The sequence below is a fragment of the Podarcis raffonei genome, chromosome 3, assembly GCF_027172205.1.
Source record: "Podarcis raffonei isolate rPodRaf1 chromosome 3, rPodRaf1.pri, whole genome shotgun sequence".
Classification (NCBI taxonomy): Eukaryota; Metazoa; Chordata; class Lepidosauria; order Squamata; family Lacertidae; genus Podarcis; species Podarcis raffonei.
In genome coordinates, this window is record NC_070604.1 from 85,442,629 (window position 1) to 85,457,116 (window position 14,488).

Consider the following 14,488-nt stretch of genomic DNA (forward strand, 5'->3'; position numbering starts at 1 on the left):
GGAGGTGCAGTGGTTGGACCTAGTGGGTCCCCACTCTGCCATGAAGCTAACTGGGTGCTCTTGGGCCAGTCACTACCTCTCAGGCTAACCTACCTCACAGGCTTGTCATCAGGACAAAATGGGGAAGAAGTAAACTATGTACACCACCTCAAACTTCTTGGAGCTGCCTTCCCCAGCACTTCTACTACTGGATAGATTTGGCATACTCAGGAACCAATCGCTTTGTGTCTGTTGTAGGAATTGAATACTTTTTGTGCATTCTGCAATGGGATATAAATGCAACACAGAAACAAAACAAAAAACTGGTGTGGCTTTACATGACCTGCATCTGTTGGTTTTTAATTTGTCAGCGCAGTTGGATGCTTGGGTGGGGGACGGAGTGAGAGAAAGGAGGAGGAAGGTGGCAATCCCAATATAACAATCCCTGCCCCCCCCCCAAGCATTCTTTCCCCTTTTATATCTGCCTGCTTCTTGGGAGAAAAGCAATGACAAACCTAGACAGCATCTTAAAAAGCAGAGGCATCATCTTGCCAACAAAGGTCCGTATAGTTAAAGCTATGGTTTTCCCAGTAGTGATGTATGGAAGTGAGAGCTGGACCATAAAGAAGGCTGATCACCAAAGAATTGATGCTTTTGAATTATGGTGCTGGAGGAGACTCTTGAGAGTCCCATGGACTGCAAGAAGATCAAACCTATCTATTCTTAAGGAAATCAGCCCTGAGTGCTCACTGGAAGGACAGATCGTGAAGCTGAGGCTCCAATACTTTGGCCACCTCATGAGAAGAGAAGACTCCCTGGAAAAGACCCTGATGTTGGGAAAGATGGAGGGCACAAGGAGAAGGGGACGTTTGGATAGTGTTCTCGAAGCTACCAGCATGAGTTTGACTAAACTGCGGGAGGCAGTGGAAGACAGGAGTGCCTGGCCTGCTCTGGTCCATGGGGTCACGAAGAGTCGGACACGACTAAACGACTAAACAACAAAATCTGCCTTGCACTGTCGAGATCGCACCCAGCGGGCACACTCACACATTGCCACACTCCCAGGCCAGCGCGGAGAGTCCGCGGAGGAGGCAAGGTTTTTTTTGCTCCCGCTCACCACTGTAGGAAGCCGGCCATGCGGGATGCTCAGCCCCTGCAATGGAGACACGCGGCCACGTGGGCCCCAGGGCGGGCAGGCGGGTGAGGGGGCAGCATGGCCGTGGAGCGACACCACACTCTGGAAGAAGAGAGGCCGAGGCTCCCCACGGCGGGGCATGCCCTTCCGAAAGCAGAGAGGCCTCGGGGGGCAGAAACCGCCGCAGTTTCTGCTTTGCATACGGAAAGCCAACGAGGCACGACCTGCATCCGAAGGAGCAGCGGTGCGAGAGGCGCACGGGGGTCCCGAGCTGGCGCCGGCCATGTGTCCGCCTGCCGCCCATCCCGGCTCCCCTCAGGCAGCCCCCCGCCCGAAAAACAACCCCGCGCCCGGCCTCAGGGGGCTCTTCGGGAGGCGGAGGCGCGGCGGTACCTTGAGGGCCTCCAGGCGGTACCGCTGCGTGGAGGCCGGGTCCATCATCACCGTCACCGCCTTCACGAGCTGCTCGCAGAGGGTGCTCACCGGGTCCCACGACATGGCGCTGCGGGGCTGGGCTGGGGGCGGGGGGAACGGGGGGAGAGGAAAGCCGCTGTTGCCCCGGGCAACCGGGCTCGGGGAGAGTAAGGGGAGCAACGCTGCGCCGGGTGCGACGGCCAAAGTGGCGCAGTGCGCAGGCGCAAGCGACCCCGGCGACCTTTTTTCGCACACGATTCTTAAACGCCGGCAGTGAATGCGATAGTAGCTCTACGATCGTCATGTAGAGATAGGAAAGTTTAGAGAGGCTTCGTTGTTTGACGTGGAACTTTCGGGTTGCTTCAGGCTCGCTCCTGTAATTTTTTTTTTAAACTTTTAGTCCACGCATCTTTCTCATAAAGTAAGACTTGGACTAGAAATAACACCTCTCTCTGCCTCTACTTTTTATTGGAGGGGGGAATACTTTGCCGCCCCGTTCAGCTAACATAATGGATTTCAGCTAGTTTTCTAGTTTTGTTTTCTTCCCAGGGACGAAAGTAAATCTTTCCCTAGAAAGTAACTCTTTCAGCTTTCAGAAAACTAACTGGAAGAGTTACTTTCTAGGGAAAGAGTTACTTTCGTCCCTAGGAAGAAAAGAAAAGTCTAATGAGCCCCGTGCGTTTGCTTTTTGTGTATGTCCGCAGTAAATCTATGCATCAATTGGAACAATAATAAGCGGCATAACCCGATTCTGACGTGTAGTGACAGAATTGTAAAGTAATCCATGCGTGCTTTTTTATTTTATTTTAAATTGGGGTTACTGTCAGCTTCCACTGTCCCTGAACGAGCAGCTGTCACTTTTATTCCTCTCCACCTTCCTCATGACCGGGGGTGGAATCCAGAAAGTCCACTGAGCAGCTCAAGGAATTGCCAGTCTAACATTTCTACATCTATCATCCCGCTAGTTTGGTGAAGAAGAGTCGCGTCACGGTGTCCCTGAAAGAATGACGTAATCGATGTCCTTCCACTACGGGGCGGAGGGAAATCCGTTCTCGGTCTATCTAGCCCGTGGCCTTCTCCCCCCCCCGAAGACTACATTTCCCAATATGCATTGCGGTATAACCAACTGCGTTCGAGGCGCGGAGGTAGTTAAAGGCATGCTGGGAGTTATATTCCTTTAGGCGTGAAGGCGGGAGTTTTAGCGGCTGAGGCAGCTGAGCTGTTGCCTGGGCTTGTTCAGCCTCCGCGCGTCGCTCCTGCGGCCCTCAAGCCGAACCCGGCTCCGTTCTCCGCCTGCTGGCCGTGGCGGCCCCGCGTGGCCCGCCATGTTTCGCGGGCGGGAGCGGGTGGTGGCTTTGGCGGACATGGACTGCTTCTACATGCAGGTGGAGCAGCGCCTGGAGCCCAGCCTGCGCGGGAAGCCGTGCGCCGTGGTGCAGTACAAGACGTGGAAAGGCGGCGGGTACGGAGCTGCTGCTGCTGCTTGGCCCTGCTAGCTTTGCTGCTCTGCTCGTGTCGGCGGAATGAGGTGGGAGGAGGAGGATCTTGACGCGGAGGAGCTGGGGGAAAGGGGCCGTGCGGCTTAGTGGTCAGAGCAAAAGGCTTTAATCGCCCGCACCCCCAGGGAGGGCTGACAAAACCAGAAATCCTGCCGAGTTGCTGCTGCCGCCGCCACAATCGTTGCTGATCGATCGATGTGGGGTCAATACTGTGTAGGGCGGCTTCCTAAGTTGCCTCCCCATCCCAACTGCTTCATAATACTCCTTCCTGTGACCCATATTTCTGTTTTTCCCCCTCTACCCGCTCCCCCCAAAATGATAGGATGCGTTCCTGCACACTCCCAGTCTAAAATTGACTTCGGTTTTCACCTCTCAGGGTGGGAAAGCCAAATGCAGCATAATGGAATCCACTTCCCTGAGTCATTATACAACTAACAATTATCTATTTCTGGACTCAATTTGATTCTAGCATTCCATAAACTATTTATAGTCTTCCACCAGCCTCTCAATATCTCCTCAAAACCTTTAAAAATGTATCTTCCTCTTAAGATGGCTAAAATATTATAACGTGCAAGGATAACTCTCCTTTCTTTTAAGCTACAGTAATTTGTAGGTGGGGGTTTTTTTTAACATGTTAATTTGTTAAAGACTCATTATCTAATGCTAAACTGAACCAAAAAAGTGCCTGGGTTTGTGTGTTCCTTTCACTGTCTTAAACTCATAACTTAATAGCTCATCATTTCTTCCTCACCCAACTCAGAATCATTGCAGTGAGCTACGAAGCTCGAGCTTTTGGAGTTACCAGAAACATGTTTGCTGCTGATGCAAAGAAACTATGTCCGGATCTCCTGTTAGCGCGAGTACCAGAGGCCCATGGTAAAGCAGATCTCACCAAGTAAGTCCTGGATTGATTATTTCTTGCAGCTATTGTTGTCCATGTGATTGTGAAGTACTCTGAAACAAAATAGGGTTCAGGATGGTTACTGATCAGATACGCTTTTGATGAGTTTTCTGCTTTGGGGCTAAGGTTTGCTTCTTGGAAAGTTTTTGGAATCCCCTTTTGCTGTCTCTTTTCCAGTGTGGATACAGTTTGTTCATTCTGGGTCTTCAGGCAGCAGTCTCTCTAGAAATTATTTTTACCGTTCTTTGCAAATTGAACAATCCAGGCTTTCTTCAGAGTATAGTGAACTGAGCTCAGTACTTTTTCAGCCAGTTTATCTGTAATAGGTAAGATAGCTCTGTTAGCAGCATGCGAGGTGGGGGCGGGGACGACAACTGCTGCTTTCTGGAATACCACTGTTGATGGCATATTGCTAATTAGCTACCCCAATTATCAGTTAAGATGGAATGGGAATATTAGAGCATTGTTGGGTCTCCTTCCTACGTAGGTACCGAGAAGCCAGCGTGGAGGTGATGGAAGTGATGTCACGCTTTGCTGTGATTGAACGTGCCAGCATTGATGAAGCCTACATGGATTTGACTAGCGCTGTGCAGGAAAGGATTCAGAAGATGAAAGGGCAGGCTATTGTAGCAGAGCTGTTGGCAACTACCTACATCCAAGGATGGCCAGACAGCCTCGCAGCAGAAGAGAATACAGGCAACAAAGGTATTGCATGCCTTCAGACATACTGTTCCACTCTTACTTCAACTTCCCTTGCTCTTAATCCTGTGTAGATTATAATTCCATACAGAGGTATTTTCATTCTCAAACTTGTGTGCCTACAGAAGAGCATGGTGATGGTCTGGAGCCAATCCACGACTCCCAGGTTTAGCATATATTTTTCTTTTTCTCTTTGCTTCAATGTTCATGTGAGGGTACTAAAGGTTTGAAGGGATGGTATGAAATTGGAAGTGTGCCCTTCAGAGGTAATGGATATGGTACCATAGCATTTTCTTCTTGAGCTGCAGCTTATAATACAAGTATATTTTCTCTATTTTGTCACTTTCTAATCTTTCGCGCACTTCTTGTTCAGCTTTGTAAGACCAGATTAATTTGACCTCAGCAAAATGTTCCCTAAGAAGAAAGACATGTCTGCTTTCTAACCTGCAGCAGGAACAAAGGAAGGTGATTAGTCCGCTGCTGAAAGGCCAGTATTGCAAGTGGAGAGATCTGGGGAAAGGTTAAGAGTAAAAGCAGTAGGAATTGCCAAAACTGATGTACTTTGAGAGAGCTTATTGCTCAAGTCTGTGTGGCTATTTTCCATGTGGCTATTGTCTTTAGTTCAGTTCCAAATTTGGAAATTTATTTTAAGCCATTTAAGTTTACAGTGGTACCTCGGGATGTGAATGGGATCTCTGTTCGCATCCTGAAGCGAACGTAACAAGCGACGGCGTGCGTGGGCAGGCCGTGTTTTGCTGCTTCCGCACATGCACATGACGTCATTTTGAGCGTCTACGCATGCACAAGCGGCGAAACCCGGAAGTAACACTCTCCATTACTTCCGGGTTGCTGCAGAGCGCAACTCGAACGTGTTCAACCCGAAGCACATTCAACCCGAGGTATGATTGTATTGCACATCTTCAGCTACCTTGCTACTAGTGTTAGAACATCTTTTAAAGGCCAAATGGTATGAAACTTCCCTGTTGTGAGAGCTGTATGCTAGGTTGTTTGTTGCATTCTTACCTTGATTAATCTAATCTTTGAGACTTGCCTAAAGGGTAGCCCTCCTTTGGCTGCAAACATTTTTACAAAAATGCAAAACCATCCCCCCCGCCGCCTCCTGTTTATTTGCTTGCCCTGCAAGTTTTCTTTCTTTCTTTCTTTCTTTCTTTCTTTCTTTCTTTCTTTCTTGGGCTTATTTGACCAAGGATGGCCTTATAAAGGGCTTTCTGATTTCTTCCTGTTTTCTTCTTCACTAGATGTTTTACAACACTGTATGCTTTTTGTAGCTTTCCTGACCTGCCACTCTGCCATGACAATAATTATTCTTTCAAGATTGGAGATAGGTTGCTTTGTGTTCCCTTTTAGAAGAACTGCGGGAACGTGGTTTGCGACAGTGGCTTGAATCATTGCCTTTTGGAGATCCCAGCAGTCCAGAGCTGCAGCTGACTGTGGGAGCTGTCATTATGGAAGAAATGAGGGCAGCTGTGGAATCTGTCACTGGATTTAGGTGTTCTGCTGGCATTTCTCACAACAAGGTATATGTACGACCAGCATGTTTGTGTTTTTGAACTCAACTTTACTAAAGTGGTGTACCTCTTGGCTGCTCTATGTATTCAGTGGAATCTGTTCTGAACAGATTATTATTGTGACCTGGCACAGAAAACAGTAATGGAGAAATCAGGATAGGATTAGACCCAATGATTGTAGTAAATACCATCAGCAATCTGGTTTTGGTAAAATGTATTTTTATGAACAGCTCCAGAATGTGAGATTGGATGATGTGATAGACTGAAGAATTTGGCATCTTAACGTAGAGCAGGATTTACAGGAATACATCTCCATGTTGAGCCTCTTGTAAGCTTCCTAGACATAGATGTGTGGCTAGCTAATTGAGTTATTCAACAGGTTTCAACTGATCACATTTGTGTGGACCTAGTCAGTTACTAATGGCGGTTGCCTCTGAACCTTCTTATACAGAGCGCATCAAGCTGGAATGAAGTATTCAGATTCGGAAGCTAGGAAAACTGCTTGTTATAGCATGCAGGCACAACATCTTATTGTGTTTCTTGCTCTAAAACTATTGGCACTTTTATAGAAGAGATTAATAGAGGGAGAGATGATGCAAGTTGTAATAACAAAAAACATGGAGTTAGCCATTCCTGCCCTAGGTAATAACTGTATTGATGCCACAGGTGGAGGCTAGGATACCTAGCACCTGAGAGTGAGAATAGTAGATTTCCTCTTCCACACAGCTATTCTGCAAAATGTTAGATTTAGTGTATATAGTAGACCTTAGAAGTAGTACTATTTACTTGATTAGTATTATTCTGTATTCAAAACATTAGGAATAAACAAATTATTGTTGGATCTTTCAGCCACAGGCTGTAGACAAAAGTCATATACCCAAATAAAAAGAGGGTATCATTGTATGAGGTTTCCTTTGAGGAGACAAGATTAGCCCAGATAATAAGCTCTGAAGCAGTAAATGTTTTTAGAGTAGAGATTCTCTTCTCCCTGCCTCCAAACTTTCAGTTTAAGAAATTCAGCAGGACGTAATTATTCTTTGATTATAAGAACCAAAATCTGACAGTATGAGAGATTTTCTATCCCTCTAGTGCCACAAATGCAATGTCTAGTTTCATTTAATTTTGAATTCCTTTCTAAAAACACTGGGTGTGATTTGCAAAAGAAAACAATCCAAGGTAGCATTTGAAAACATAAATTGCCAGCTCATTACTTGCAGTATTTGTGTATTCAATTCAGCCTTTTCTCTAAGATGACAAAATAAACTCTGATAGACCAGGTGTGTGTTGGAAACCCAACTTGGAAAGCCAAGCTTCCTAAATTGAATGCTTTCTTTATTCTAGGTATTAGCAAAGCTGGCCTGTGGTCTCAACAAGCCTAATCGTCAGACTCTGGTGTCACAGGGTTCCGTCCCTCAGCTCTTTAGCAAGATGCCAATCAGCAACATGTATGTAAAATTGATGATCTGCTTCTAGAAGCCCCATATGAGATTGCACTCATGAATCGCGGAACTAGCATTTTTCTTCTGCACATTATTGTTTAGGGTTATTCTGGGTATACTGTAAGCATCAGACCAATGACAGTCAAGAGATAATAATAAGAATGGATGCTAGAGGGGGGAAAATTCCTCGTGCAAGCACCAGAATTTGGGGAGCCATAATTATGTTTCAGCCATCCTTCCTTTGTGCAAAAATTGATAAACTATCAATATTTTTATATGCCAGTTTATTATTAGGGAGTGGACTGGGATTTTTCAGGCCTGGTTGCAAATGTAAATGATTCTAATAAATATGTGGTGCTGTTTTATTATATTAACTTCCTAGCTGATTTCTTCTCCTGCACATACTAGTGTAGATAAGGAAGATGCTGCTTGTTAATATCTTGCTCCATTGGGATATTTTCCATGCTTGTCTCAAAAAGCCAAGTTTTGCATTGCTTTTTCTCCTTGTCCTGCTTATCTGTCTGCCTTCTGCTAGCTGGTACATAAGAACCTGTGTCTGAAGACTTCTGCTTTTTTACACATGACAGCTTTCCTTTTCTCCCATAGCCGCAACCTTGGAGGGAAGCTTGGGGCCTCTATCACTGAACTTCTGGGCGTGGAGTATGTAGGAGAGCTGATCCAGTTCAGCGAATCACAGCTTCAGACCCACTTTGGAGAGAAGACTGGGTAAGTTGCTCACTAAAGTTCTGGCCTCTGCTACAGATTCAGGTTCCATTCATGTTTGCTTATGCTGCTGAGGATTCTGCTCACGACAGGGTCTGTCTTGAGTTTCCAAAGTCTCATTTCTACTGAGAACTTGACACAAACACATTAAGAGGCAGTGTATTTGCTTAAAGCCAGATGAAACATCTACAAGATTCAGAGAAGATTGCAGCACGTGCATTTTAAAAAAGCTCACTTTAGTCATTGCATTGAAGTAACACTTAATATGACAAAATAACAAAAGGGAAGCAAGTGTTATGCATATACTGTGCAAATTCTATAGCGGTATCTGTGTTAGCTGCAGCAAAAAGACTATTGGGTCACTTTAAAGACTGACAGGTTTATTATGGCACAAGCTTTCAAAGGATAGTCTGTTTCATTAGATGCATATGGAGTGTCATCCTCAGGTGATAGATATGTAATAGACTGTTGTTTTTACTGTCCAAATGTTCTATTCATGGTCACCCATAGCAGGAAGCTGCAATTTATTTAACATATTCGCTTCTACAGCAGATGAGGTTGTCATGTAATTACATATTTATCCAAGTGGGACAACAGAGTTTATCTGACTCCGTTAACCCAATAAGGCTATTATGAAATCAAAACAATATACCCTCTGGGGGTTTTATACAGAGGGCTGTAGTATAAACACTGACAACTGGGAAACACTGGCCTGCAAGCGTTCCAAATGGAGAACAGCCTTTCCCAAAGGTGTCATTGGTTCGGAAGACACTCAAACTCAGGACGAAAGGGAGAAACACACTAAGAGGAAGGCATGCTTGGCAAACCCTCACCATGATCAATTCCCGCCCGGAAACCTGTGTCCCCACTGTGGAAGGATGTGTGGATCTAGAATTAGCCTCTACACTCACTTACGGACTCATTGCTAAAACCATGTTTATGGAAGACAGTTGTCCTTGGCTACAAGTAATCACCAAAGGAAGAAGAAAGATACAGATGGTAGCAGTGGGTTATGTCATCAACTATCTTTTGGACACAAAATTGATGCTGATCTACCAGGATCATATTTCCATGTTCTTCCCATAATATCCAGCTTGGTCCTTGCTATTGATTCACTGCACCCCAGCAAAATATGTCATAGCAGATTAGGGTGCATCACTAATAGCCACTCCATACAGTTTGTATACCAATATCTATTCAGATGTGCTGTTAAGTGGCAGAGACACTTATGATAGGGAGCTCTCCATTTGCCTTGCCTGTATTCTCTTTAGAATCTAACTCTTGGACTTGATCCTCATCTCCATTGATTTGTGTGCAGGTGCCAGATACATTGGATGTCTCTAAGTAAATAAGTAACATTTCCAACCTTGGAACCACTTATTTATTTAACTCGGGTTTCCATATATGCTTTGCAGCTCCTGGTTGTATGACTTGTGCAGAGGGATGGAGCATGAGCCTGTGAAACCTAGACAATTGCCCAAATCCATTGGCTGTAGTAAGAATTTCCGTGGGAAAACAGCTTTGGTTACTCAGAAGCAGGTAAGAGAGTGTCCAGAGAGCTGAACCAAGTTTGTCCTGAGAGCAGGAATAAAAGATAAGGCAGCACACATTGCTGCACCCTTTCTCAAGCCTAATTTGGTCATCACCTTTCAGCATCACTTTGCTCTGAAATGGTCAATAAATTGTTGAAGAATTCTAGCAGTGGGAGGGGAGTGCCAAATGTCTCCTGTGACCTGCCGATGAGCTAATATAGCAGAGGAGGAATTATTCCTTGGACCACGATCTCTCTCTGAGGTGCTAGCAAATGAGATCCTTGTTCCATTTTAGCATCTAGCGCGGTGTCCTGTCCTTTGAGCATTCTGTAACCACATCTTTCCCTGCAATTGAATTGCTCCATGGTAACATTTCTGATCATTTCAAGATTATTTTATTTATTAAATTTCTATACTGCCCTTCATCCCAAGACCACAGGGTGCTTTACAATATAGAAACACAAACATAACCAGAAATGAAAACAGTACTCTCCCCCTACAGTATTGTTTGTTTAGAGATCCCAAAGCTTTTGTTGTTCTTCTTGGCCTTCCATCTGATAAAAATGTCCTGTGGATGTTCCTTGCATATTTTGGTTTTCTATTTGTAGTAAACTGAGCAGTGTCCCAAGACAATAATAAAAACCCCAGTAATTATGTATGTAGGTGCAGCATTGGCTTCTGCAGCTGGCCTTGGAGCTGGAGGAGAGACTGAACAAGGACAGAGACCAAGTAAGTAGAGAAAGATAGAGTCCTATTATCTCATTGAGTACTTGATGCCTGAAGGAGATCTCTGTGAATTGGGTTGAGAAGAGCAAGTGTGCCTGCCTCTGGTAACCATACATATCATTTGTCTGGATGTAGCTTGCTAGAGGTCTGTAGTAGTTAAGTATCTTCAGCAAATCAGGGGTATGTCCCCTCAATCTGTTCTGGGTGTCCCCATCCCCCCCCCCCGCCAGTCCTCTGTAGTAATTTGGGAGCAGGGATGGAGTCACAGAGAGGACGACCAAGTCCCATTGCAGAATGGATGTCATTCTACTTGTGCCATTATTTAGTTAGCATATGAAGCCTATGGGTGGTATATCCATCTTTCCGCTAAGCACCAGCTCATTTTATTAAGCTGACTAAAGCGTGTGCCTTTAGATCACTTCCTGAAAATAACACAGATACATCCCTTTATAGCATTGGGCTTTCCTTACAGATGTCACGGTTGAGGTGAGCTGCTCATGAGCACTGAGCTCTTGTTAAAGACTAGAGTTCCTTGTAGTCTTCCTACATTTTTAGCTTCATTGGAGAATCATGGAGAAAGACAGTAGGGTTAAGCTCCGTACTGAAACACATCTGGATTAATCCAGCCCAGGCAAACTCTGGCCCTCCAGATGTTTGGGACTACAATTCCCATCATCCCTAGCTAACAGGACCAGTGGTCAGGGATGGTGGGAATTGTAGTCCCAAACATCTGGAGGGCCAGAGTTTGCCTATGCCTGATCCAGCCTGATATCCACTACCCCTTTTTAAGAATGTCCTCCTAAAATCCAAGTTATTGATATCTGAAGTATTTCTTGTCAGGATTCTTATATACTGTATATCTTTCTTCCAACAGAACAACCGCGTAGCTAAACAGCTGACTATTGGGATCCATATGCAGGGCTATAAACATGCCAACAGCTTATCCCGCTGCTGTGCCTTAGCAAATTATGACGCCCATAAAATCAGCAGAGATGCTTTTGTGCTAATCCAGAACTGCAATACTGCAGGTGGCCAGCAGGCTGCATGGTGAGAACTTTTTTTCCCCTTGGACACATGAGTGTAACTGCAGAGGAGGAAATGTTAGCTTTATCCCTTCTTCCAATGTACATATTGCAGAGTCTGTGCTAGAACAGAAAATGAACTGCTAGTGGGCTGGACAGCCATGCTGTTAAGTCATATTTATGATATGAGAACGTTTATTCCGATTAGAGCCAAGATGAGGGTTGCTCATCACATATCATCTTCCAGGCTTAGCAAACTGCTGAAAAATATCTGTGTAACCTTGTTTTTTGAGTTTACTCCCTCTGAATTGTTTGCTAATGTGCCCTCGCCTACAGGTCTCCTCCAATTACACTTCTTCAGCTTTCTGCGAGCAAGTTTTCAGAAGCTCGTGCTTCCTCCGTGAACATTACATCCTTCCTGACGACTGACAACCAAGGTACCCAAGCCACTTGCACCAGTGCATCCAGCCCAAATGGCAAGTCCATTGAAAGCCCCAAAAAGGAGACCCTCAAGAAGACAACCAATCCTATTCAGATGCTTTTTCAGAGGGCAGTGGAAAAGAAACAGGCCCAGGCTATGGTCAGGAACTCTCTTCCTGGTGTCAGCAATGAAATGAACTTACCATCAGTACCAGAGTCCAGTATCTGTCAGGATAAACGACTCACCCCCATTAACAGCCAGATTCCAAAAGCTCCTGCGGAACAAAGTATCACCAGGAGCAACCCAGACTGCATGCAGAAACAGCTCTCGGTAGAGCAGTCTGTGGCCAGCTCCGAAGCAGGGCTCCTGGAGACCCCTTTAGAAACAGAAGTGCCTGAGGTCTCTTCAGAGCTCCCTGATCTGTGCAAGGAAAAGGAAGTGCATCCTGCTGCTGGAATTTCCCAGGTAGGGGCTGATAGTTGGGCTCTTCAGCCCTGTACTGGTGACACGATGCTGTGCGAGAAATGTAATCAACAGGTGTTGGTATGGGAGTTCACAGAACACTCGGACTACCACTTTGCTGTGGAGCTGCAGAATTCTTTCTCAGGAACTGACGCCTTCAGGCCATCTTTGCCTCCCACCAGCCCTCCAAGTAAGGGCAAAAGTAAACAGAAGACACCCACAGCCTCTAGGGCCAAAAGGCCAAGGCAAAGCACAGATAGGACTTTGGATTTCTTTTTTAAGCGGCCACCTCCTTAGGATGAAGCTCATCTGAGCAGCTTACCTTGGAAAAAGAAGGTGCAATTTTATTTGCCTTTATCTAATATCCATAAGTAAGTAAATAAACAGGATAATAAATTGTTCCAAACAGGTGCTTGGAAAGCTACAGGACTCCCCGTTGTTGTTACAAGAACCTGCACTTGGTAGTCAAGGTTGTTATGCCTTCTGTAGCACGTTCTTGCTCTGTAGCTTCAGATGGTGACAGATTTCGCATCAAGGTGCCATATTAATGATACTGCCAATTTATGGTAGTCATTGGGGCCATCTCTAGTCAGACTGTCCCCTCCACAGGACCATCTTTACATTGTACGTCATTCATTTGTTTTAGTATTTTAAACTTGTAAACTGCCTTGGCAGAAGAGAGGTATTAAATGCAATACAGTCATACCTTGGGTTACAGACGCTTCAGGTTGCGTTTTTTTGGGTTACGGACCACCAAAACCCAGAAGTAGTGGAACGGGTTACTTCTGAGTTTTGGCGGATGCGCAGAAGCGCCAAATTGCAACCCGCGCATGCACAGACGTGCCGCTGTGGGTTGCGGACGTGCATCCTGCACGGATCATGTTTGCAACCTGAGCGTCCACTGTACATGCTTTTGAAGATCTAGAGAGGTGCTGCTCGTGGGCTTTCCAAGGCCTGCTCTAGGCAACGAAATGTCAAGGGATGAACTTGGGCCCTTCTGCATCCTGCTCATGTGTTCTCTCATTGAGCTGCTTAGATCAGAGTTGTAGGTTGTGACTGGCTTTTACTGTGGTGGGGATTGCCCTTCCATAGGCAAGACAGTCATTAAGAGTTGAATGGATACTGGAATATGCGCTGTGAAAGTCCACATGTGTCCATTTGACCACTTTGATCAGCGGAATTGGTGCTATCTAGGCGCTATGTGATAACTGTTCTGCATTTTTAAGAATCTGATTGTTTAGTGTGGCAGCACCTGCACTTTGGAACCCCCGCCTACTGAGATTAAGAAAGCGTCTTCATGGTACTCTTTTCATCATCTGCTAAAAACATTCTTGTTTAGACAAGCCTAACCAGATGCTTAGAAAGCTGAGGTGATTTTAATCTGTCTTTAATATTTTAACTTGTGTATTTTAAAGTATGCTTGTGAATTTTTCCAATCGAGTGGTGTATAAATTTTATGAAATAAAGTGTAGAAACCAGTGTATACATATGGAAAGTTGAGGCAAATCTATAACATCTGTACTTTAATTTGATGGCTTGATTAAAGATCTACTTGATGAGTATAGGTTTTATCTATATGAAAAAGCAGGACCTTATTTAAATAAAATTGTCCAGTATGATTTAGGGTGTTTTACACCTTTAACTTTACTACCTGGATAGTTACAAACATATACACTTATTGCCCCATGGTGCAGTTAGGGTATTGGACTAGGAGATGGTAGAACAGGGATCAAATCACCGCTGTCATGAAACTTGTTGTGTGACCTTGAGCCAGTCAGCCTCTCACCCTAATTAGACTCGGGTTTTGTGAGGATAAAATGAGGGGGGGAGGGAGAACCATGTATGGCACTTTGAACTTCTTAGAGGACAGGTAGGATATAAATAAAAGTGTCCAATTGCAGCTTTCTAACTCCTTGGGTGTGAGCTATAGTTAAGTATATTCCATATGAAACCCATGATGTATGAAGTCTTCAACTATATTCTGGAACCATTGAAATGTGGTTACTG

The 14,488-nt window shown here is 45.1% G+C and overlaps 2 protein-coding genes across 6 annotated transcripts in view; one reads left to right on the forward strand and one right to left on the reverse strand.

Annotated features, from left to right (window-relative positions):
• XPO5 (exportin 5) overlaps positions 1–1,720 on the reverse strand; it is a 35,488-nt gene extending 33,768 nt beyond the window's left edge. Inside the window, exon 1 of one of the 2 annotated variants that reach the window (XM_053382853.1) lies at positions 1,508–1,720. In XM_053382853.1, coding sequence (XP_053238828.1) covers positions 1,508–1,612 — 105 coding nt within the window. In that variant the 5' untranslated portion in view covers positions 1,613–1,720. The remainder of the gene's footprint in view (positions 1–1,507) is intronic. The other variant, XM_053382852.1, reaches the window with a different exon arrangement.
• POLH (DNA polymerase eta) lies at positions 1,123–14,100 on the forward strand. 4 transcript variants are annotated; one of them, XM_053382854.1, is made up of 10 exons: positions 1,123–1,358; positions 3,788–3,922; positions 4,416–4,633; positions 5,996–6,165; positions 7,498–7,601; positions 8,202–8,321; positions 9,734–9,857; positions 10,514–10,579; positions 11,451–11,623; positions 11,935–14,100. In XM_053382854.1, exons 1-10 carry the CDS (start codon positions 1,138–1,140, stop codon positions 12,776–12,778), a joined length of 2,175 nt encoding a protein of 724 aa, XP_053238829.1. In that variant the 5' UTR covers positions 1,123–1,137; the 3' UTR covers positions 12,779–14,100. The 4 variants fall into 4 exon arrangements, with proteins under 4 accessions (XP_053238829.1, XP_053238832.1, XP_053238830.1 ...); XM_053382857.1 differs by lacking the exon at positions 1,123–1,358 and adding an exon at positions 2,598–2,673; XM_053382855.1 differs by lacking the exon at positions 1,123–1,358 and adding an exon at positions 2,707–2,990.
• Positions 14,101–14,488: the final 388 nt, after the last annotated feature.